This window comes from Barbus barbus (genome assembly GCF_936440315.1).
Source record: "Barbus barbus genome assembly, chromosome: 12".
NCBI lineage: Eukaryota > Metazoa > Chordata > Actinopteri > Cypriniformes > Cyprinidae > Barbus > Barbus barbus.
Window position 1 is genome coordinate 30,888,916 of NC_136740.1, and position 26,556 is coordinate 30,915,471.

Sequence of the window (26,556 nt, forward strand, 5' to 3'; positions counted from 1 at the left end):
AAATATTCTTTGTTTTCTTTCAAGTGATGTTTTTTTTTTTTCTTTATGGTTTTAGTTTAACTACAATAACCCGGTTGCAGTTATTCCTTTTAGTGGATGAGAATGAGAATAAATGCTTTTTTTTTTTTAAATCTATAAACAAATACTCCCAGCAGACGTCTTGCACTATGTTGTGCTGTTTTTATCTGGCTTACACTTCATGTACTGCAAATATTGTTGGCTCTTGTGATAAATTGCTTCTGATGTTCCTCGTTCTTGAGTCTCTTTGGATAAAATCATCTGCTAAATGATTGAATGAAAATGTTTTTCACACTGAGAGTGCTACATTTTTTAAGATGTTGTGCGAAGTTAAAAATAGACATGCGACTCATTATCTGATCTATTTCCAAGTGAATGATTAATGAGAAAATCATTGTGAGAAGTGGACATTATGTGCCACAATGGAGTCAGGTGGAGGAGATAAAATATGATCAATCTTATAAAACTAGCGTGCACAGATGAGTAATTCAGGGTTGGTTCTGATTTTCTCTGAGTGTCTCATCTGAGTGCCAGATTGGGTTCGGAGGAAGCGTGTGGTGACGTGTTTCTTCAGGTTGAGATGTGGTGGATTTGAAGGCTTTGTATAAGCCTCTTCAGTGCAGTGTTTAGTGAAGAGGAACAAGTCGAAATGTTCCAGAGACTCTGTGTTCTCCACCTGCCTTCAGTTTACTGTGTGCTGATCAACACACAAGCTCATCTCGCTCTCACTGTGCAGGTGAGAGTTTGCTTCTACTGTACTGTATGTGGATATAAAATAAAAGTTAACAGTAACTTGATTTCCTTCCTGTAAGGAATATATATTTCTATTTTTAAACCCACATACCTCACACAAACTGTACTTCCAGCTACAAAGACAGCTATTGAATATTTGATATTCAATGACATGACAAGGATATGACATGACAGTAATGTATATAAAAGGAAAGAACTTATGAGACATACAAAAGAAAGGAGAGAAAAGACAACTATAGTAATATGTATGTTTTTATTGTGTGTGTGTGTGTGTGTGTGTGTGTGTGTGTGTATATATATGTATGTGTATATATATGTATGTGTATATATATGTATGTATGTATGTATATATGTATGTGTGTGTGTGTGTGTATGTGTATATATATATGTAATACATATATATACATATACATATATATATATATATATATATATATATATATATATATATATACATATATGTGTGTGTGTGTGTGTGTGTGTGTGTGTGTATATAATCATATATATTTGTATTTTTTTATTTTGTGTATATGTGTATATATTTTTTTATTTTATATCATTTTTTGATTTTTACTTTTATTTCTAATAAAACAAAGTAACTGGTGACCTTGCATTATATTTATCACTCTTTATACCTTTATAAAAAATATTTTAATATATTTTTCATATCTATATAATTCATATTTTTTTAAAAATGTGTATATATATATATATATATATATATATATGTGTGTGTGTGTGTGTGTGTGTGTGTGTGTATATATGTGTGTATATATATATATATATATATATATATATATATATATATATATATATATATATATATATATATATATATATATATATATATATATATATATATATAAAATTTCAGAGCAGGTAAGAAATATGTCATGTAAATTTTCTCAGTTCATACTCCATTAGCAGGGGCTTCAAAAAGTACATTTCAGACCTCATTTGCATGGAAGATCTCGTTTTGCATTGAAAAGCACTGTAGTTGCGATGGGATTTCTGTGGGTCTAATAGTCTCTGCAGGACGTCAGGTTCAAATAGCCAATTTCTCGCTCACAAATGACTTCCACCCGCTCTGTTCTCGCTGTTCGTTCTCTTGTGTTTTCTCACAAACACATGGTTTTACAGCAGCATGCAAGTCTGAGAGCAATACATGCTTTTATTTTGCATTCTTATCTCACTTGATACATTTTAATTGCAAATAACATCATTTGAGTGAAAAGTTTAAAAATGCACAGAAACAACAATCTAGCTCTAATAGGACAATGCAATTTGCATTACATAAATGTCCCTGTTTAGAAGTATAAGTAGTAAACTTTGAGGAGGATCATGTTGTGCAGTTAACAGTCAGGCTTCAGGCGAAGAGTTGGTGTAAATATTTAATGTGTGCAGTCCATTAAGTGTTTGTGCTGTTGCTCTGCATCTGTGTGGCTCCATCGGCCGTTAGAGATGGAGCTCTTTCATCAGCCAAAGGCCTGCTGTCCATTTGGCCACATTACCAACAGACCGGCTGGACAGAATGAACTCTGCCGGTCTCTCTTGTGCGGCTCGGACTGGCGCCGATCCCGGCTATCAGTGAGCGAAGTGGACAGATGCCAGAGCAAAGCTTCACACGCCGCACCGTAAACACCTTACCATCACAAGATGATTCCCAAAACCAGAGCACTGAGTAACATGCTTGTCAACACAGTAGTAAAAGTTGAATATTATAAATAATACCTATAGTTATTTAAGCTTCAGGTATTTTTCAATTAAGCAAGCATTGCTTTTTCAAGTAATTTGTACACTGTTAGAAAAAATGGTACAAAAGCTGTTACTGGGGCGGAATCTTTTCAAAAGGACATATGTACCACTAAGGTAGTACTATGTACAATTTAAGGATAAATAAGGTACAAATGTGTGTATCTTGATGTGTATATTTTGAAAAAATACCACCCCAGTGACAGCTTTTGTACCTTTTGTCACTTATGATTACATTTTTGGATTTTCTATAATATATTTGTATAAAATATTGATTCAAAGTAGTACTCAAATATGATATATGGAAACAATAAGAAAAAAAAAATTATATTCATATAATAAATGAGCATTAAATTAAATGAATACACGTATCTTAGTTGAATACGTTATATATCTAAGAATACAAAGTTCTAAATAAAACAAAGATTATTATACAGTATCTCACAGAAGAGTACACCCCTCACATTTTTGTAAATATTTTATTATATCTTTTCATGTGACAACACTGAAGAAATGACACTTTGCTACAATGTAACGTAGTGAGTGTACAGCTTGTATAACAGTGTAAATTTGCTGTCCCCTCAAAATAACTCAACATACAGCCATTAATGTCTAAACCGTTGGCCACAAAAGTGAGTACACCCCTAAATGAAAATGTCCAAATTGGGCCCAATTAGCCATTTTCTCTCCCCGGTGTCATGTGACTCGTTAGTGTTACAAGGTCTCAGGTGTGAATGGGGAGCAGGTGTGTTAAATTTGGTGTTATCGCTCTCACTCTCTCATACTGGTCACTGGAAGTTCAACATGGCACCTCATGGCAAAGAACTCTCTGAGGATCTGAAAAAAATAATTGTTGCTCTACATAAAGATGGCGTAGGCCAGTGCTTCTCAAAGTCTGGACTCCGGTCCGGATCCGGACCCAGAGGGAATTCAATCCGGACCCGCCTCCATTTCATATCTCAAGAGCACTAATTATATTATATTTTTAATTATATTATAAACGCATGTTAAACTTGTAAATCGTTTTTTTTTTTTTGTTGTTAAATGTCTTTTTGAAGATGGTCCGAAATGAAAGCGAAGGAGAGATATTCAAACTTTTCCTTCGTGACATTAGTTGTCATGACCTCCAGTGAGCATATGATGTTTGACGTAATCGGGTGACATTTCACCGACAGAGTTTTTTTTTTTTTTTTTTAATCACTTATATGGCCATTTGACTTATAGCAGTGTCCAAGTGTTTCCCATAAATTGAGTTATTTGTGGTGGTCCGTCACTATATCAAAACTGATCGGCACAATAGATTTTCCAAAAGGCTTATACTTTGTTGAAACATGAGCATCACGCGTTTCAAAATACAAATGCGGCGCAGGGGTTTTTATATGAATTGATCTTTGAAAAGAGCTGACAGTTTTCAGAATAGCTCGATGTCATTTTCATTTCGTCTTTCCTGTAATGTAGCGTTTGTGAGTGCAGCTTATTTGATTAAAGCCGTTACCGTGGAAACCATTATATCTTCACTCCAACAGCGCCTCCTGCTGGCAGTGAATCAATTGGCATTTGGAAGTGTGTGGGAAACACTGCTGTCTCTTAGCAAACATAAACAAACAGCTTCAGAACTGTTTTGAGAAGGTGCTTAAGTTTTGAGCTATATATTATTACTCTGAATTAGGCTGCTACTACTATATACTATGTGGTGATGTAGGGGCTGTTTGACAATTTTTTTAAAGGTTTTCTAACCCCGAGACGCAACTATTTTCTGCAATTCTCCAGCTGTGGTCCTTGGAGAGTCTTTAGCCACTCAAACTGTCCTTCTCACAGTGCATTAGGACGATATAGACACACGTCCTCTTCCAGGCAGTTTCGTAACATTTTCTGATGATTGGAAATTCTTAATCATTGCCCTGATGGTGGAAATGGGAATTTTCACTGCTTTAGCTCTTTTCTTAAAGCCACTTCACTAATTTGTGAAGCTCAATAATCTTTTGCTGCACATCAGAAATATATTCTTTGGTTTTTCTCATTGTGATGGATGATTAAGGGAATTTGGGCTTTGTTTTCCCTCCTATTTATATTTCTGTGAAACAGGAAGCCATGGCTGGATGATTTCATGTTCATAATCACCCTGGAGTGCTCAAAATTGTGAATATGAATGGGAATATACTTCAGAGATATTTTACTCATAAGAATATCTAGAGGGTGCCAATAATTGTGTCCAACTTGTATTTGAGAAAAACATTTATATCATAATGATATTTTCCCCCATTTTAATTTCTTATTCTCCAATGAAAGGTTAGATTTTTGTGAATTTTTTAAATAAAAGATCAAAAGGATTAACAATGCAGATTAATTTTCACAGGCTTGTTTGATCATATTTACCAAAGGTGCAGATTAAAAAAAAAAAAAATATATATATATATATATATATATATATATATATATATATATATATATATATATATATATATATACACACACACACACACACACACACACAAACAGTATATATAATTATATAATATATATAATTATATAAATATAGTATTTATATAATTCTTGCTTTTTTAAAATTTAATTTTTAAGTATGCTTTGTTTTTTGCTTTTGCTCTATTGTTTGATTTAACTTCTAATAAAACAAAGTAACTGGCAGTGATTGTTTAATTTATGTAATTCTTGTTTACTTATTTATAAAAATGTAATTATATTGTAGTTGGAAGTTTTAGCCATCCAAATTTTGAAATTATACATGCAAACATTATAAATAATTTAGATTAGATTGAGATTTTTGGGTGGAAGTGCGCGAGAACATTTTGGTTTTCTTATATTTCCTATAAACAGTAATGTTGTGAAATATTCTTACAATTCAAAATAACTCTTTTCTGTTTGCATATACTGTAAAATATAATTAATTGCTCTGAACAATGCTGAATTTTCAGCATCATTACTTCAGTCTTCAGTGTCACACGATCCTTCAGAAATCATTCTAATATGCTGATCACATTTAGGGACTTGATATGGTTTAATATGCTTCATAAGAAGTGCTTGAGTGAACAAATTCACTTAAATGATTCAGACTCCCAAAGCTTCATTTAAGTAAATACATGTGACAACAAAGTTGTGGAAAAAACACCAGATACTGTCAAAGATACTGAGCTCCTGTTTCACTACTGACACGTGTAAGTTACTAGAATCACATGCCATCACATCATAAATCTCTCGCCGCAGTTGTTTTCTGGAATAGCATCAGACACACTAATTGCTTCATAAGTGTGACATATTAAAGGGTCCTTAAGCAAACGGCATGATGGGATTAAATGCTCTGTGTATGTTCATCTCTCCCCTGCGGCTCCTCCATGCAGCAGAAAACAGGCCGGAATGTTAGCGCCGCTTCGGCCCGGCACGACCTGGTTTAATGGCCTCTCTGTATGTGAATTATTCATGAGCTCTTTAAGCAGAGGCCGGTGTGTCGCTGGAGACTCATGAGGCCTGTTGGCGTGAGTGATGTGAAGTTTCTAATGATCAAGTAGGGAGTCGCTGCCACAGGAGAGTGTTTCAGTCTCTCAGCGCTGGAGTGTGTCATTTCTGCAGCGATAGTGTCACCAGACCAAATTGCGAATATAATGGCTTTTTCAAAACTGGTTTTCATCGGACAGGTTTCTCGAAGCTCCATCTGTCTGCTGTTGGTTGAGAAAATAAAATAAAACCTAAATGTTTTGGTTTTATTTTATTGCAAAGTGTCTGATACTAGAATACTAGAGCCATGTGTTTGGAAGTGTACAACACTGTATGCATGCAAACAATTTAAATCTATTCAATATAATTTTTTTTTTTCATATTTTTTTTTTTTTGGGGGGGGGTTCTCAAGAACATTTTGGTTTCCTTATAGAAACTGTCAACACTGGGAGTAGCTAAATAAAAACAGACATGCTACCAAACCAATTATATTTTAGCTATGTTCAGAAATGCATCCTTTCCAGGAACAAGCTAATATTTCCAGTAAACAGCAAAGTGAATGTCTAAATACTTGCTGTTTTTCTTGCATTATATTTTGCATGCAACTATTTTTTTTTTTAGTGAGTCGTTTCATTTCAATGAACTGATCCATACAAAAATTGTTTGATTTATTTGAATTACCACTTAGTAGTATATATTAATCATTTGGTTAACTTACCAATAACTACTAACCGTAACTTCTGCCATTCATTTTTTGAGCTTTTATTTAAACAAATGTATTGATTCATTTGAATTATCACTTAGTTATCATTTTAATAATACTTTAAAAATACTTTACAAATAAAAAACCCAGTATAAAAAATTAAGTGCCAGGAATTCAAAGGAATGTTATTTTTGTAATATAGATGGCCAAAAGAAATTCCATTATATTGTATTATATTATTTTAATATTTCAAGTACGTCAATTTTTGTGCATTATATTGTGCAATAAATGTTTTTTTTGTTATATACAGTGTTATGTATTACAATAAGAAATAAGAAACTGCCTAGCACGTCTGTTTTATTCAGACGAAAATCACTTAATGCACATTCATTTGCAGAAATGTCTTCCATGTGATGTTTGGGGACCATTCTTGGCATTTGGAACAATATCACATTAAATGAATTTTCATTTTTGCATGAACTATTCCTTTGAGCGCTATATGGATCGTGCTCTGCAATCGAATCCAGGTTTTATCATTGGACAAACAGTCACATCCCATCCCATCCCATCCCACCCAACGGCAGACCGGGATCATGGGTAGTAAATCAGATCCGGAAGGTTAGGCTGGCAAATAGCTGCTGGATCAGCTTTACACCCGTCACTAACTCAACCAGAGACAACCTAGTCCTCAAGAGCCCAACAGCAGCTCAGCAAAAACCTGGACGTGATTAACGCTCACCAGAAACAACACCTCGATATATGAAGCCCTAAATCTCCCGAACGTGAGCGACGGAGCCCAACGGCCCCTATTGTGAGCAACTCTTGGCCAGAGAATGGCTTGTAACTGCCTATTAAAAGGGGCAGTTTGTTTTCAGCGACGTGATTTATGGACGATATTTCTCAGCGGTGGAGAGACGCCACGTCAAAAAGTGTTTGTTTGGACAGTTCGCTGAATTCTAATTGCACAGCTGGTTCTGTTCCCTGATTAAAATGCAGGAACGGGAGACAGGGAAATAATTGCTTACTTCACTTGTCGGTTTACAATTGGGAAAGAGCACAAACAGCAGATACTTGCTTTATACACACACACACACATGTACATGTATGTCTGACACAGAAGCGAATCCGAAATTGTTATACTCAGAATTTAAATGAGTTCAACGAGAATCAAGCTACTCTTTCAGAATTTAACTAGATACCAGCTACTAACACAAGTACTGAACTAAATTGAGGATAAGTGGACAATGCATTTTAAATAAAATAATTTTCATATGATATAATTTGAATGAGAAGATGCTATTATTAAATCAATCCTGCAATCTGATAATTATATCACATACAATATATTTCTCCCATAGCTTCAATATAATTAATGTAATGTGACTTCAGTGATCTGCCAAAAACACTTTTCTCACATTTCTCCATTTATGTGCCGCAAAAATAAATTCAATAATATATTACACATGCACTTTACACATTAAAGAAATGTAAATAACTAACAACAGTGCTAAACAGCAGTAATTTCCAACATATTTGCACAAGAGGACACACAACTGAGTGATTAAATTATTATTATTTTTTAATAAATCAATTACTTTTGTACATCTAGTTAAGGCAACATTTCTCATTTTAGTTTAACTCGATGTACTAAAATAACGAAAAGTCAAACTAAAATACAAATTAATAAAAACTATATAGGTATATAAAAATTACTAAAACTATAAAATAAATTACTAAAAAATATTATATATATATATATATATATATATAATAGTTTTTATTAATATTTTGAATACATTTTTTATCTGCATTTTATTATTTTTTTCTGTTTTGTATATGATTTTCTATTATATTATCTATATACTTTTTGCTTATCTATATTATTTTTTATTTATCGGTCGGTCGATCAATAGATAGAGTTGGGCTTTAAAAAAATCAGAAGTTTTACAATATTCTGATATTCATGTGAATATGTCCATTCCATCAGGACTCGACAAATCTGATTGGTGAATGATTGAGGCTCGTAGTTTGAGCATCTGAATGTCCCTGCTGTCTTAAATCAAATTTGTGTTGAACACTTTCTTCCCCGTGGTTTCATTAGTTGCTATCCCGTGGTGGCCCTGAGCTCTTTATGTGGCATTAGTTCGGTCTGGGCCTGGAGCATTATGGACTCTCAGTGGTGTTTCTGATGCTGGAACTCGGGCAGCTGCTGCCGTGGGCCTCAGGTAATCCTGACGGTAAATCGCTTCCCAGACCAAATCATGCCTGCAGTCTGCGGCTGAATTACTCACGCTCTCCAGACCGGAGGTCAGCTGTGATTTGGACCAGATATGATCCAGCCTGGTCCCGGTGGAGTCTGGTCTGCAAACTCGTTATTGTTCTGATGAGAATCTGTCGGTTTGTTTTGTATGGATGGCACCGTTTGCCTCACAATGCCGTTTTTCAGGCTTAGTTTAACATTTCGTGCCCTCATAAGGGAGGGTTTGCAAATAAGCTAATAGCCCATTGTGTTGTTTAAAGGATGCTTCAGTGTTTTGTGCCCTTGAATGCAGCTAATTGTGAGGGAAAACAGTGGTTTTACAATTCCCGCTGGAGACTGTTCAGCAGTTTGCACGTATTTGCTCCTAACGTTTATTTACTGAACGTCGAGAACACACTCAAAAGCGCTTGAGTTTTTTAGTTGATAGTTTGTTGAAGGTAAACGTCAGAATGGTGAGCAAAAGCAATTTTGTAGCAGATTAATTTCTACTGAGCAGCAGAGTATTTATGCTTTGCCTTTGTCCTTTTTTCCCTCCACTGCAGCCGTAGATCACACAGATACAGACTGTTAGTGAGCAATAGTTTGGACAAAAATGTGAATCTGTCATTATTTACATCCTCAAACTTATATATTTCTGTGTAGAAAATTAAAGAATATTTTAAAGAATATTTACACAGCTCTTTTGGATGAAAGCTCCACAAATGACAACAAAAATAGTAAAATAAAATAAACAAATTAATTAATCAATCAATCAATTAAAAAAAATACAAATAAAAATAGTCCATTTGACTCGTGCTGTATTCCAAGACTTTTTTTTGGTCATATATACATATTTTTTAATATATATATATTTTTATACAAATGCGTTATATGTAAGGGAAAGTGACTGAAGATATTTAGTCTTGTTTTCTGATGAATGTATTAATAGTAAGAGTTTAAAACAAGTAAAACAAAACAATTGGCAGAGATTTTTTTCTTGTTTTAAGCATAAATGCACTTAATTTCAATGTCGTTTTGCTTGTCCACTAAATGTGTTTTGATTTAAGAATGTTTGGATATTTGTACTGGAGTTTTGCATTGAATAGTTTATATTGCTATTTAGAGTTAGCTTTTATTTTTATGTTTTAAATTTTCATCTTAATTTTAGTTAATTTTAGTTTTTATGTTTTAAATTTTCATCTTAATTTTAGTTTTTTTTTTTTTTTTTTGGGAGTAATTCTTTTGTGAAAATATATCTGTATAGATTTTGTTCATTTTTATTCAGTTATTTTAGTACCTCAAGGACATTTTTAAATATTTAATATTTTTTTATTATTATTTTAAATTTGACTGTTTCAGTTTGTTTTGTTTTTATAAAAATGTTTTTAATTTTATTTCGGTAACACTACAATAAGGTGTAATTGGTTAACATTTTAATGTATTAACAAACAATGATCAGTACATTTATTGCATTATTCATCAATAAAATTAGTCGTTTATTGTTAGTTCATGTTAATTCACAGTGCATTAACTAATGTTAACAAACACAACTTGAGATTTTAATAATGCATTAGTAAATGCTGAAATTAACTAAGATTAATAAATGCTGTGGAAGTACTGTTAATTCTTAGTTCATGTTAACTAATGTTGTTAACTAATGAATCTTATTGTAAAGTGTTATATGTTTTTCTTATTTTAATTAAAACGTGTATTTTTATTAGTTAAAAGTTTACTTTATTTAAAGTAAAAACTTTTTTTAACTATTATAACACTGGTCCCTCCTTCTGAATAAAAGAACCAATCACCGATTCGCAGAGTCATCGCATCACTGCAGTTATCATTAGAAGCTCTGGTTGCCACAAAAACAGTCAGCATCCTGAGACGCTCGCTTGAGACCAACCTGAAGTAAAAGCTATTTTTAATGCAATTTGAGCATACAAAAACATTTATGTGAGATTTCAACATTTCCCCATTCACAGGGACAGAAATGAGTATTGTGTGACCAGAATCGGACTTTATTTGAAAGAGGCTTTGATGAGGATGAGTAAATAATGATGAGTTTTATTATTCCTAAGTGTGCCGTATTCAGCCTGAAATCCTTTGTAATTGGGCTTAACTGGATTCTTCAGGCGGTTGTGAGTCGCTGAGTTTAGTAGTTGCTCATTTAGCCTCTAACCATCGTATTTCTGTCTACTTTTCTTGTCCTCTTGTGCTCCTTAATCTGCGTCTTTGGCTTTTTCACCGCAGCTGCTCGCAATTACGAGCGACGAGACCCTTCATCAGCCACTTCCTCCTCATCCATCAGCCTCCAGCTTTTATGTGTTAGCTTGATAAATGCCTCAGATTGCTTCTCTATCCAGAGTCTGAGGTCCATTTCTCACCCAGACCAGTTCTTTGGTTATTTTAGCAACGCTGAGTGTTTTTAGGGCCGGAGGTTTAGTGGGTTTCACACAGCTGCTGCTGGTCCGGCAAGACTAGTTGATGTTAACACTGAAAGCTTCAGGAAACCTTCTGTGTGCTGGCGTGATTGAATATGTGAAGTAAATCTCTTCTGAATGTCTCTGTGAAGCTGAGTCACAGTAACCTGATGATGGTTATAAATAACTATATAAAGGCAGTCTGATGGTGAGCACTTCTCAATTTTTTCACAGTAACTTTTCACAGGAAGGGAATAGAAATGTTCAGGTGCTTCAGAGTTTAAATGCCCAGCAAATTGTTAGACGAGTATATTTTCTTTACTGTCTTAATGTATTTCATGTTAAAACGGGAAAACATGTCAAAGTGCATGTTTAAGTCCATTTTTCAAAAGGGAATTACTGTTAATCATTACATATTTTTCCCTGTAGCATTTTTACCAGTGTTATTTTTGTATCGTTATACCATTTTGAATTAGATTGTTTAATTTTAAAGTTTTAGTATTTTTGTTGTATTTTTAAAATATATTTAAATAGTTTTTTTTGTTAATTAATTATTTGTGTTTTAGTTATTTTATTAGCTAAAGTTAAACTAAATAAAAATAAGAATTGTTTTCTTGGCAACTAGCTGAAATAAATAAATTATTAAAGTTATTTATATTTTTATATTTATCTTTTGTTTGAGTCATTTTATTGTCTTTTTCATTTTTATTAGTGTTAGTGTTTTTTTTAGGGTTAGTTTATGAATATGAATTGTAACTTACCAAGTTTTTGGGGTGTAATGGAAAAGTAATCTAACGAGTAGTGCAACTAATTACTGTTGGCCGGGAGTAATAAATAATGTAATAATATTAATTTCGAAAGGAGTTACTTTTGAACTAGTAATGAATAATATATTACATTTTTTGAGGAACTGGCCCAATACTGAACGCTATAATAGTTTTATAGTTTAATAACCTTGGTTATGCTAAAATAACACTGGTCTTTAATTTGAACTAGATTGACATAACCTGAAAATATAAAAATAAAAGCTACTACAATTTATAATATCTCAGTTATACTAAAACAATAGTGGTTACAGTTTCAGTCAGTGTTTTTTTTTCACTATAAAAGTCTCTTTTCTGTGTGTTGTGTAAATAATTCTCTTCAGCTGTCATTTCTGGTCGTTCAGTGATGTGTATTTGTCGGTGTTTCCTGATGTTCGTTGCAGGTATAATTGGCTCGTCATCTATCAGTGAGTGTTCTGTAAAACTCATTTACAGCACAGCTCCTGTCGGCTTGCTGTCATTACGTGGGTCAATGTCACAAAAGCATGTCCAGGTCACATCTCACAAGAAAATCATCTGAAAGTAAACTTTGCATAAAGAAAAGGATGTTTGTTTTTAAGGCTATTCATTTTTTTTCTTGCATTGAAAACGTCTTAGATGACGTCTTACATGAATTTTCACCACAGGCATTTTTAAAGTATTCTTTAATAAAAACGTTTAAACCTTGAACCAAATCAACCAGCTCTGAAGCATTACAAACCTTTTTTTTTTTTTTTTTTTTTTTTTTTTTTTTTTTACAGAAAAAAAGTAATATCTTTAAGATTAATTCATATAATATAATTCAGATAATACACATATTCCTATAATATAATACATATAAAATAAGTTATATTAAATAACACATATTTAATTATCTATCTATCGATAGATGCACTGAACAAAATTATAAAGCAACACTTTAGTTTTTGCCCCCATTTTTCATGAGCTGAACTCAAAGATCTAAGACGTTTTCTTTCATCTCATCTGGGAGTCGCATGCAGCACACCAGGGACTCATTATGCTTCCATTTGGTCAATAGAAATATATATTTCTCTCATTCTGTGCAAAAGCAGGCGGGTGTGCGGATGGTTTTGATGTGCCACGCAGGGACTTTGCGAGAGGCTTATACAATTTTAAGATAGATGTATCACAGTGAGGAGCAATTCATCAAAGTGTCAGACATGGGAATGTGTTCTCTCATTTGCTGGAAATACACTGAATGTTTCTGTAATGACGTTATTTGCTCATTTAAGCTGTCCGAGACATTTACATCACGCGTTCTCTGAGATCTTAATAAAGGCATCTCTGAGTGAGACGTGATCTTTTTCTTTTTTGCATGTAAATTGTGATTGTAGCGCACAGATTGCAAATCATAATTCCTTAGATTTACAAGCTCACCAAATGTTTATGAATCCTTTTATTAGTGCCATCTGGATTTCATGGCTGCACTTTATGTGCAGATACAAGTTTGTATGTGTACATGTTATATTTCATAGTGTTTGGACTTTAATGTCAACATGTTTCTTCCTCATCATTATCAGGTTCATTTGAAGCGCTGGTCTTGTTTTGCTGTTCCTCTGATTTGTGGAGTAACCAGACGTGATTGATGGGTTAGTTTTTGCTAGTAATGTGGGATCTGGTTATTTACCTCCTCAAGCTTCACTTCTCGTCTTCATCCTGCTGTTTGCAGGCGGTTGATTTAAGTAGCTGAACCGGTAATGAAGTATCACTCCGTGGGCATTGATTAATATGGAAGATGCTTTACCCAGAGCAACTTTAAAGGTTTATATATACTGTTCAAAAATCGGGGTCAGTATTTTTGATTTTTTTAGAAAGCAATTAGTTTTTTGTTTTTTTCAGCAAAGACGCCTTAAAGTGGTCAAAGGTAACAGTAAAGACATTTGTGACCCTGGAGCACAAAAGCAGTCTTCAGTCGCTGGGGTATATTTGTAGCAATAGACAACAATACACTGTATGGCTCAAAATTATCCATTTTTCTTTTATGCCAAAAATCATTAGGATATTAAGTAAAGATCATGTTCTATGAAGATATTTTGTAAATTTCCTACTGTAAATATTTCAAAACTTCATTTTTGATTAGTAATATGCATTGCTAAGAACTTCATTTGAACAACTTTAAAGATGATTTTCTCAATGTTTAGATTTTTTTGCACCCTCAGATTCCAGATTTTCATATAGTTGTATCTCAGACAAATATTGTCCTATCATAACAAACCATACATCAATGGAAAGATTATTTATTCAGGGTTTCGATTCTAAACAAATTGACCCTTGTTACTGGTTTTGTGGTCCAAGCTCACATTTGGAATTTTATAATGTTACAAATAACTGCTGTTCTTTCTGTTCATCAAAGATTCCGGAAATATAAAAATGTATCACAGTTTCCACAAAATATTGGGCAGTGCAACTGTTTTCAATATTAATAATAATCAGAAATGTTTCTTGAGCAGTAAATCAGCATATTGGAATGATTTCTGAAGATCATGTGACACTGAAGACTGGAGGAATGATGCTGAAAATACAGCTGCGCATCACAGAAATCAATACATTTTAACAGATCGAGGGGTGAGAACCAGAAAGGCGTAAGTGACATTTCACCAACTTTACAGGAGAGCCAAAACAAAAATTTTACCATAGTTTGATCTGACTTTGTGTACTGATTTCAATTGTTTGTAATAAAAATTTGTACACTCATGGATGACAGTACTTTTGCCAGTAGAAAGAGCTTTCATTTGATATGTATCTCCATTTCACCAAACCTGTCACTTACGCCCTTCTGGTTCTCACCCCTCGGGATATTCACATAGAAAACTTATTTTAATTGGTAAAAATGTCCAATTTTTTACTGCAATTTTGATCAAATAAGTGCAGACTAGGTGAGCAGAAAAGACTCCTTTCATTTTATAAATAAGCACATATATATAAATAAATGAAAAGAGTGAGAGCTCTGAGGCAGTTCACTATATTGCTATATTGCCAGAAAATGATCCATACTGGATCATTCATGAAACGCAAGGCTTTGGCATTTCTATCATCGCGCTCTGCTGCTTACAATGTTAATTCAGTTATCTAATCGTGAAAGTTAAGCGCTAATGTCCATGCTCACTAAAGCAGACCGCTTCTCTGATATCTGGCTGATTTGTTTTTGGGTCTTTGCCATCTCATTTACAGTTAGGATAGAGAGATGATGTGGTGGCTGTTTGTGAATCTCTAGCAGCTGACTCACTTCTAAATGTGTGTCACGAAGAGTGTCGGAGATGGATGTGATCTTCTTTATAGATCACGCTGACCTGACCTCATTCACCAGCTCTCTTTACTGCTTCTGCTCCACTATCCAGGATTTTATGAATAAAGAAAAAAGGAAGTTATGTCACTATCAATCACTATCTATCTATATCTATCTGTCTCTGTTTATCTATAAAATTAGTTATTACTTATAAATGAATTACTATTTATATTAATACTTATGGAAGCCCGTTTCCACCACCGAATAAAACATAAAAAAGGTTATTGCGACTTATCTCACAATTCAAACTTTTTTTTTCTCAGAATTACGATTTGTAAAGTCACAATTGCGAGATAAAAACTTGCAATTCTGACTTTTTTTCTCGCAATTGACTTTTTTCCTCAGAATTTTGAGATATAAACTCACAATTTGCAGTTTTTAAGGGGGGAAAAAGACTGGTATGTTCTCAGAATTGCGTGTTTATATCATGCAATTGTGACTTTATTTCTCAGAACTGCGACTATATATTAGAATTATGACTTTTTAACTCGCAATTGCGAATTTATATCACGCAATTATGAGAAAAAAACTCAGAATCGTGAGATAAAAAGTCGCCTTACCTTTTAATTTTTTTATTCAGTGGCGGAAACAGACTTCCACAAATACTATATCATATCATTTTATTTACTTAATATTTTAAGACATTTCATGATGGATGGATGGGTAGATGCATAATCAAATGTTATGCATATGTTTGTATAAGATTGATTCAGATTGATTAATTTAAATTGATGAATATTTTAAGACATTTCATTATTCATATTGTTATATGCTTGATGAATGTCTTTAAATATAAACTAAATAAAAAAATTGTCATAAATAGTTATGCATATACAGTAAATAATAAATAAATAACTAAATGAATATACACACATACAATATAGTATAAATAAATACACAGAATTGAAAGTGTTTGCTTCATATGTTTTGTTTATATTTATATATCCAGTTAGTATGTTTTGTATACAATTATTATGTATGATATTATGTTTGTAATTAAACTCATAAAACATGCCCTGGCTATTGATTACGGTAATTAATTGCAAATAATTGTAAACAGTAATTGCTTAATTTTTTAAAGACGTTTAATTTTGTTTTGAAAAGTGGTTTTATAGGACAATGTATAATTGTTTTATTATATTATTGAACATAAGCATCATTATTGGCTATGTTGTCTTCTGCGATTCAGATATAACGGTGTTATTGTATGTCACTATACAGACTAGTGTTCAAACAGCGTTTGTCTTATGACAGATCGGTGTATGTAAAGCCTCTCTGCTGGTGCTTTTTTCATATTTGTCTGCTCGTATGACTGTGGGCTGTCAGAGTCAATAGTGTGTTATGTACTTGTCCATTCAGTCTGGCAACATAAAAGAAAAGACATGTATGCTTGATTTTTCCTTTGACAGCAGCACAGACTGTCCGTGTTTGAGATCTGTTATAAAACACCCTTCCACCTCGGCTCCGTTCCGCCGGTTAGTGCCGCTGGTATCAGTGTAGATAAAGTGGACATGAAGCACTTAAAACCTGCTACATATTTCCCTGAACTGACTCAGGAGATACAAAACGATGCGTAACTTAAACCGAGTGGAAACCGAAGCATTGGTGTTGCAGTCAGAAACAGATTATCTCAAAAGCTTTATGCAACGCAAGAATCGGCCACATCCCGGCCCAGCTGCTCCTTCATGTCGAGCTCAAATAAGTATCGCGGTTGGAATTTCTTCCTGCTAATTCCCCATCATGTCGCAAGCCTTTTTATTGCGTTGTTGGAGGCTATCCCACATCAATTATTGGCTTCCTCCTCAAGGGAAGCAAGTCTTTTTCAGAGCGTGCCTTGTGGAGGTTGTTGGTGCCAGGCATCATCCAGAGCTTCTCTGGTCCTGGCTGTGCTGAAAGACTCATTCAGAGCTCAAACCCGGGAGATTCACAAATCCAGCGCCGCTGAGCTCAGAGCTTTGGACGGAGCAGCAGTACAGCACAGCTTCTTTGTAATGATCCTTAATCGACCCATTCAGGAAATAATAGGTTTAGAACTTACTTTAGGTTTAGATCTTTGAAGCCAAAATTTAAAATTATTTGACACTTTATTTTTCTAGTGGTATTATGAACATTCACAGATAATCAGTGCGTGAGTGAAAATATTTGCTTTTATAATCAGAATCAAGTATTTAAGAGAGCTGTGTAGTTGCAGTGAATGCAGGCATGCATTTTTTTTTGTACAATATTTGCCCCAAGATATTTGAAAAAAGAAAATGTGAAGTTAAACTATATTAGATTTTTTTTTTAATAGACCCTTCTGCTCACCAAGGCTGCATTTATTTGATCAAAAATACATTAAAACAGAAAAAAGTGAAATATTACAGTTTAATATAACAGTTTTCTATCTGAATATATTGTAAAATGTAATTTATTTCTGTATTTTTCAGCATCATTACTCCAGACTTCAGTCACACGATCCTTCAGAAGTCATTCTAATATGTTGTTACACGTCTAACTAACTATAAATGCAGTCTGCATGGATCTGAAACTGAGCGCAGACATTCAGTGCTATTTATTGTTTGAATAATCAATTAATAGGACACACCAGGGCAACAAAACACACCTGTCAGTCACATGTTCCAATAGTTTTGGTAACATGAAAACTGAGTGGGTTCAAACTAAAGGTGCTATCTTCTAAGTTGTGTATCAGATCCAGATGAAAATACCTGTAAATAAAAGCTGAAATGTTAATCTCTCATCTCATCTTTTGATATCAAACCCAAAAAATTTTCAGTCTACAGCAAAAAGGAATTGGCCTCACTGTTCCAATACTTTTGGAGGGCACTATATATGCATAAATTGTTTTTTTTAATCAATTAGTTAAAATTAATAAAGCAGTTAATAATTCTTGATTGGTTTTAATTAACAATGTAATTATTTAGCTCATCACAAACCTGTCTTTAATAAGTCAAGTTTTGAATACTGTTGAACACAAGACAACACACTTACAGAACAAAGCAACTCATTTAAATGTGCAGTGGTTAATGGTGACGAGAAAGCAATGATTGTTTATTAATTAATTTTCTTGATTAATGCATGTAGGTAACAGTTCATTTCTTTGACGTAGTCTGTCTGTTCATGAATTAGTTTATTTGATGAATGTGATCCTGCAGGCCCGCACAGCTAATTATGACAGCGTGTTGCTTCCAGCTGAAATAAATAGAGCTTGTGAAACATGATTAAATTCTTTGTTGTGTCATTCATAACATCCTCATATTTCTTCCATGCTTCGCCAGAGGTATTGTCGTCTAATGCGTAAAAACCCATATTTTTCTGATTCATCTTGGTTTTTGATCAGCGAACATCTGCACTTGATGGCTTTGGATATAATTGCATCCTAATATCATGTTTAATGCGAGTATCTGCACACTAAACGTATTATTAGAGGTGATTTCACAGATCTTAACCTGTTTGTTTTGTGTTTGCAGATGATGAAGTTTGCATGGGACAACTATAAACGTTACGCTTGGGGAAAGAATGAGCTTCGACCTCTGACCAGGAACGGACACATCGGGAATATGTTTGGTGAGTGAGTTTACGGTTTTACATCAACTCTCTGAGTTTTATTGCTTTCTTCAGCTAGCATCGGGTCATTTTCTTGGAAACCAAAAGCATTTCTGTCTCGTCTCACAGGACTGAATGTATTTGTTCCACCGAATGTCCAAAAATGACTATGCTGTGCCACCAAATCAAATGTCAGATTTATTCATACTGAGATGAAGTTCAGATTACAGATTCAGTGTTTGCAGTCCTTCGTGGCTCTGTGGTAAAAGCTAGTGTACACTACAGTCGTGTTCAGAATCATTGGCTCCCTTGGTAAATATGATCAAAGAAGGCTCTGAAAACAAACCTGCATTATTAATCCTTTTGATCTTTTATTTAAAAACATCACAAAAATGTAACCTTTCATTGAACTAAAACAATTGAAAATGGGGAAAAAATCTCATTATGAAATAAATGTTTTTCTCAAATACACGTTGGACACAATTATTGGTACCCCTAGAAATTCGTATGAGTAAAATATCTCTGAAGTATATTCCCATTCATATTCACAATTTTGAGCACTCCAGGGTGATTATGAACATGAAATTATCCAGCCAATGGCTTCCTGTTTCACAGAAATATAAATAGGAGGGAAAACATAGGCCAAATTCCCTTAATCATCCATCACAATGAGAAAAAACAAAGAATATATTTCTGATGTGCAGCAAAAGATAATTGAGATTCACAAATTAGTGAAGTGGCTTTAAGAAAAGAGCTAGAGCAGTGAAAATCCCCATTTCCACCATCAGGGCAATAATTAAGAATTTCCAATCAACATAAAATGCTACGAAACTGCCTGGAAGAGGACGTGTGTCTATATCGTCCTAATGCACTGTGAGAAGGAGAGTTTGAGTGGATAAAGACTCTCCAAGGACCACAGCTGGAGAACTGCAGAAAACAGTTGAGTCTCGGGGTCAGAAAACCTTTTTAAAAAAGAAAAATTATCCTAGCTCATCCAAAAACTCCAGCATATTCAGTTATCAGACACGACTGGATCTTCAAATGGGACTGCTTCTATGGTCAGATGAAACTAAAAAATTATCTTTTTAGCAGCAAACACTCCAGATGGGTTTGGTGAACACAGGGATAAAAAGTACCCCATGTGTACAATGAAATATACTGCTGTATTTTTGATGATGTGGGCCTATATTTCTGCTGGAGGTCCTGGACATCTTGTTTAGACACATGGTATCATGGATTCTATCAAATACCAACAGATAAAAAATCAATAAGTGACTGACTCTGTTAGAAATCTTATAATGGGCCATGTTTGGATCTTCCAACCGGACAATAATCCAAACACAAACCTCAAAAACAACACAAAAATGGGTCACTGAGCACAAAACCAAGCTTCTGCTGGCCATTCCAGTCCTCTGACCTGAACCCTGTAGAAAATGAGTGAGATGAACTGAAGAGAAGAAGCTGTGAATCTGAAGGATCTGGAGTGATTCTGGATGAAGGAATGGTCTCTGATCTCTTGTCAGGTGTTCTCTAACCTCATCAGGCATTATAGGAGAAAAATTAGAGCTGTTAAACTGGCAAACGTAGGTTTCAAAAAGTATTGAATAAATGGTGAATGGTGTCGTTAATTATGGCCAATGTGTATTAGAGAAAAACATTTATTTCATAATGATATTTCCTCCCATTTTAAATTCTTATTCTCCAATGAAAGGTTAGATTTTTGTGAAATTGTTAAATAAAAGATCAAAACGATTAACAATGCAGATTAATGTTTCACTTAAAAAGTGAAAACTCTAAACATATTTTTTATAAACTTAATTTTAAGATATTAAAGACAAGTGTTTGTGACAATACAACCGTGCGATTTAATGTTATTGTATGCCAATTTATATTTGTATTTATTTTTATTTGTAATATCTGTGAAATAACAATAGATCTGTTTTAATAAATGAGTTAATTAGTTAATTTCTAGAGAAAAATGAAATGCGGTGTATGAATCTCATTCAATTTTAATTCTGCTTTCTTAAAATCTAACTCTAATTCCACACCCTGATTGCAACAACAATTCTAATTCAAAAGACATTCTGACAGACATGAATCTTCACTTTAGAAGAAGTGAATGTCTCTGTGGTTCCACCTGATTTACCCTGTTCTGGTGGAACATAAAACTCTATAACGCTATAACTGTCTTCATAAGAAATCAGAATTCCATGCAGAATCGCCTCTAGTCAGAGACCTGCAGCTTCAGAGCTGCTCCAGTACTGTAATGTGGCCTGTCCTGTAGAAATATCAGCACAATTGACATTTGGAATGTTGGTTTACAATAAGAAGTGAGGAACATGGATTTTAACCATTTATAGACAATACAAAAGGTCAGTGTGGGAATGAGGTCAGTACCATCCACTCATCTGACATTAAATCGAGCGAATGGTCTTCTTATGTGCTCTGTAGTCTCACATAGACAGTGTTTTGACCAAGACCATCCTTAGACAGGAGGAGACATCTAAAGCAACCAATCACATTTGTTTTATGAGAGGGATTATCTGGGATAGGCTCTGTGGTGGCAAAAACACAGAAATTTAAACTTTTTTGGCAACTGAATAGTTTAATGGAGTTTTCTAAAACGAAAAAGTGAAAAGTGACGTCCCACAGATTCAAGGGTCAAACTCCAGTACTTTATCACTTAATTGCTGTGTTCTATCAGAGCAACCCAATTAGCCTCGGGAAACTATCTGTCTTACCAATCAGATGATCCTATGCTTTGAATAAGTCATTTTGCGACAGATTCCTTCAAGCTTGGGAAAAAGACGCCCTACTTTATGAAACAGCTAATCCGATAAGGCACCGGGTTTGTTGCCGCGTACAGGTTTCCCGCCTCTTACAAGATCCTTGATCTTTACATGTCCCTGTGAAGCCAAGTATGAAATTGAACACTGTGTCCTTCAGTTCAATCCCATAAGTAAATAGACACTTGGGAAGATCTGCATTTAGCCGACTTGTGGAAATCATGCTGATATACTGAAAGTCACTGGGATGTTACTGTACTTTCGTGTTTCATATGCTCATATCTCCTATTCCCTTTAATGCTTGTCATTTTCTTTGGCTCCCTTCATATTCAGTACCTGTTCTGAAGCTGTACGTTAGGGACATTTCTTTTTCATTATTGTGAAGCAAACTAGAAAATAGAGTGGAAAACAGGAAATGAATAATTCAGAACGCATCCACACACAAATATGTCTCTCATAGAATGTGGCTTTCTTCTGTTATGCCTGCTAGTTTTCACAGGTGTTATCATCATGGGAACAAAAAAAGAAACAAATATTATTAGATATGCTGACTAGTGCTATTAAGGCTTAGGCCTATAAATCAGGATACAGGTAGCTGATGATAAAAACAAAATATATAAATCATGTACAGATGACAGTCATTTACTAAATGAGATGCATTGTTACTTTTAGTGTAATTTTACTATATTGTACTTAATTCACTTAGAACAACTGCATAGCAACACCCTGGCAACATTAAACATATAAAAATTTATATATGTTACAGCAGATTTCTATTTCATATAAAATCATCATCATAGAGGGATTTTTGAAGGATCATGTGACTGAAGACTGGCGTAATGATGCTGAAAAATTCAACTTTGATCACAGAAATAAATTGCATTTTACAATATATTCAAATAGGAAATAGCTATTTGAAATTGAAATAATATTTCACAATTTTACTGTATTTACAGTATTTTTGATCAAATAAATGCAGCCTCGGTGAGTAGAAGAGACTTCACATATGAACTGAAGCAGCAAAAATGGACCACTTCTATGTAAGGTTTGGACAGATGGTGGAAATTAGTCGTTAAAAACTAAATCATGATTGTTTTAATTATGCTTTTGGAATGTGTACCTGAGGGGGAAAATGATAAAATAGCGTCTGCATAATTCACCGAAACATCTGTAGGGCTGCCGTAAATGAAGGAATCTGTCAGGATGTCATTACAGGTCTAAACGGTGGCATTTAATTGATGCCGAGAGTTCACTTCCTTTTTTGACGTGATCCTATAAATATTACATGTTGAAGGCATCAAAGGCCTGTCAGGGTCTGTGATGAAGCTGCTGGATGAATGTGACTGTCAGGCGGATTTGTAGCAGGCGTCTGCTCACCAACACTCAGCGACGCTGCAACAATTGCCATGAACAGCTCCGGCATGATACGATGAAAGCTAATTCATTGACTTGATTAATGATCAGAACGCCTCCATCCCGTGCGAGTTGTAGATCGTTTGATTGAAAGATCAAACTGTTTAATGAATGTTTTTTTTATGTTTTTTGTACTTTCGCTTTTGGCTCTGTTCAGACAGGACTAGTTTTCCCTGAGGGAGGGCGTGTTGTGTTTCACAGGCATAATCTGTGATTTAAATTCATTTAGAAAAGAACTGTTAACTGGATGTGTATGGGTTCATGTTGTCTTGATTGCTCTGTGTTATTTGGATGGTTTTTGCTGCGTGATGCTGCTTCTAGCGGGTGTTTGCTCAGCGGGTGTTCGGAGAGGCGATGCTGGAGTATTGAAGCACAGTGGGGAGAGATCAACTGTCTGTCCCTGCCATGTGGATCTCAGGGCCGCTGTGTGTGTGTGTGTGTGTGTGTGTGTTGAGGCCAGTGATTGGGAAAGCTCTTTTGCAACTCTAGCTTACCAAGCAACTCATAATTCAAAAGTAGTTCAAGTACCATTCACTCTTAAAAATTCACAGTGATGCCACTGAAGAACCATTTTTTGGTTCCTTAAAGATCCAAAGAGTTAAATGTAGTGCAGGTAGTTTTGATTTGAAGCTTATTCTGGCCCTATTTGGCTGTCATGCAAAATAAGCATAATTAAACACTTTTCCAAAAAGTGGGCCCGAGAGAACTAGAATACTTTAGAGGAGAATATTAAATCTAACTATAACACTAAGTTATAGCATGGCTAATTTTTGTTAGTTTATATGTGCATGTAAATAGTTGTATATGTGTAATATAAATTACATATCGTTATAAATCACATAGCAACACCTTGGCAACTACATACCAATGTCCTGGTAATTACCCACAACACTTTGGCAAATACATAGCAACACCACACCCTGGCAACCAGCAAAACACTAGCAACCATATATGACAGACTAAAACAGACTAAAGACAGACTAAAATGCACAGCAACAACCTGGCAACCATTAAAACACTAGCAAACATACGTGCCAGAATAAAACATACTAAAACACATAGCAACACTCTGGCAACCAGCAAAACACTAGCAACCATATATGACAGACTAAAACAGACTAAAGATGGACTAAAATGCATAGCAACACCCTGGCAAACAAACAAAAAAAACTCCACTAGCAACCACATATGACAGACTAAAGCACACAGCTACACCCCGGTAACCAATAAAGCACTAGCAACCACATATGACAGTCTAAAAGCAGACTAAATTGCATAAGAACACACTGGCAACCAGTGAAACACTAGCAACCACATATGACAGTCTAAAAGCAGACTAAAATGCATAGCAACACCCTGGCAAACAAACAAACAAAAAAAAAAACTACACTAGCAACCACATATGACTGACTAAAACGCATAGCAACACCCTGGCAACCTTTAAAAGACTAGTAACCACATATGACAGACTAAAATGCATAGCAACCAGTAAAACACAATAAACAATAATGCCAAAATAAAACAGATTAAAATGCATTGAAACACACTGGCAACCAGTGAAACACTAGCAACCATATATGACAGAGTAAAAATAGACTAAAACACACAGCAACACCCCGGCAACCAATAAAACACTAGCAACCACATATGACAGACTAAAAACAGACTAAGTTGCATAGGAATACCCTGGCAAACAATGAAACACTAGCAACCATTTATTACAGACTAACACGCATAGCAGCAACCTTTAAAAGACTAGCAACCACATATGGCAGACTAAAAACAGACTAAAATGCATAGCAACCAGTGAAACACTAGCAACCATACATGACAGAGTAAAAACAGACTAAAACGCATAGCAACACCCCAGCAACCAATAAAACACTAGCAACCATATATGACAGAATAAAAATAGACTAAAACACATAACATCCTGGCAACCTTTAAAAGACTAGCAACCACATATGGCAGACTAAAAACAAACTCAATTGCATAGGAACACCCTGGCAACCAGTAAAATACTAGCAACCATATATGACAGACTCAAGCACATAGCAACACCCTGGCAACAGGTAAAAGACTAGCAACCACATATTGCAGACTAATAACAGACTCAAATGCACAGCAACCAGAAAAACACTAGCAAACAATTACAGACTCTATAGCACATGCATGTCCTCATGTTTCTCCTGTATTTTCCCATAATGCATTTATTCAGCCTTTTTTCCCATACTGTTGTTTTTCGTCTTCACTTCCTGTATATTGTTGGCTTTTTAATTTCCGTTAGTGCACTCATGCCTCCCGCCTCTCCTTTATTTGCGCTATCAGTCGGTTTCCATCTATTACGCATTACTCTCTCTCACTCTCATTTAGCGGCTCTCGTGGTGAGCGGGTCTGTTCCTGCGCTGCTGCTGCTCGAGGTTGCAGGCCATTACTGTTCATTACAGGCAGAGACAGAGGTCAGCGGGGTCACGGGATACACTAACACAGCTGTAATAGAGAGATGAGGAACCAGAGAGCAGCGCTCCAGGATGTCACACACAGTACTTGTAGAGAGACATTTGAAGATAAATCACTCAGGTCTTCGTGATTCATCATAAAAGTGATTTTAGCACAGGTTTTACATCATTAAAACTAGATCTGCACTTCCTGAAGGAGAGTGCAGTGCTTGCAACAAAAGAATCATGTCTTAGGCTTCGGTTCTGCTGCTTTACTGGTAGCTGTAGATGTTAAATAGATACAATAAAAGATAGACCAATCCCTTTTTAGTATGCAAATAGACATAAATGGGGCATCAAACCAGAATCCAGGATTTAAAGTTTAAATTGAGCCTTTGCAACAAAATGCACAAAACAGAACGGTCATAAATTATTGATGAATTCAAGCTCTGTTTATTTGTATCTAAAACATTTAAAAGAAGAAGTAAAATAACTAGATTTTTACATGTTCTGATTAAACTGTAATAAAGATTAAAAAAAAATAACATCATTAGATAATAACTGAAACTACTTTTTTAATACTTTGAAACTAATACCGAATTTTGCATAAATATAATCTAGTTTTTGTTGCAGCAAACCTTTAAACCTGCAATTACAGTAACATGAAGAGTTATGGCCTTGGTGGTTGCTAGCCAGTTGGCATGTTTCTACAGTATGTCGTTGCTAGGGTGTTGTGGGATGTTGCCAGGGCATTACTATGTGGTTATTGGGTGTTGCTATGTGGTTGCTAAGGTTTTATGTGGTTGTCACTTTGTTACTATGTGGTTGCCAGGGTGTTGTGGGTGGTTGCCAGGGCATTGCTATGTGATAACAAGGGTGTTGTTAATGTGGTTGCCAGGGCGTTGCTATGTGGTTGTTAGGGTGTTGTTTATGT

At 34.7% G+C, this 26,556-nt stretch overlaps 1 protein-coding gene across 2 annotated transcripts in view; it reads left to right on the forward strand.

Annotated features, from left to right (window-relative positions):
- LOC306878076 (mannosyl-oligosaccharide 1,2-alpha-mannosidase IA-like) overlaps positions 1-26,556 on the forward strand; it is a 224,818-nt gene that overhangs the window by 84,900 nt on the left and 113,362 nt on the right. For both annotated transcript variants that reach the window (XM_079430174.1, XM_079430173.1), the window contains exon 2: positions 18,910-19,006. In XM_079430174.1, coding sequence (XP_079286300.1) covers positions 18,910-19,006 — 97 coding nt within the window. The remainder of the gene's footprint in view (positions 1-18,909; positions 19,007-26,556) is intronic.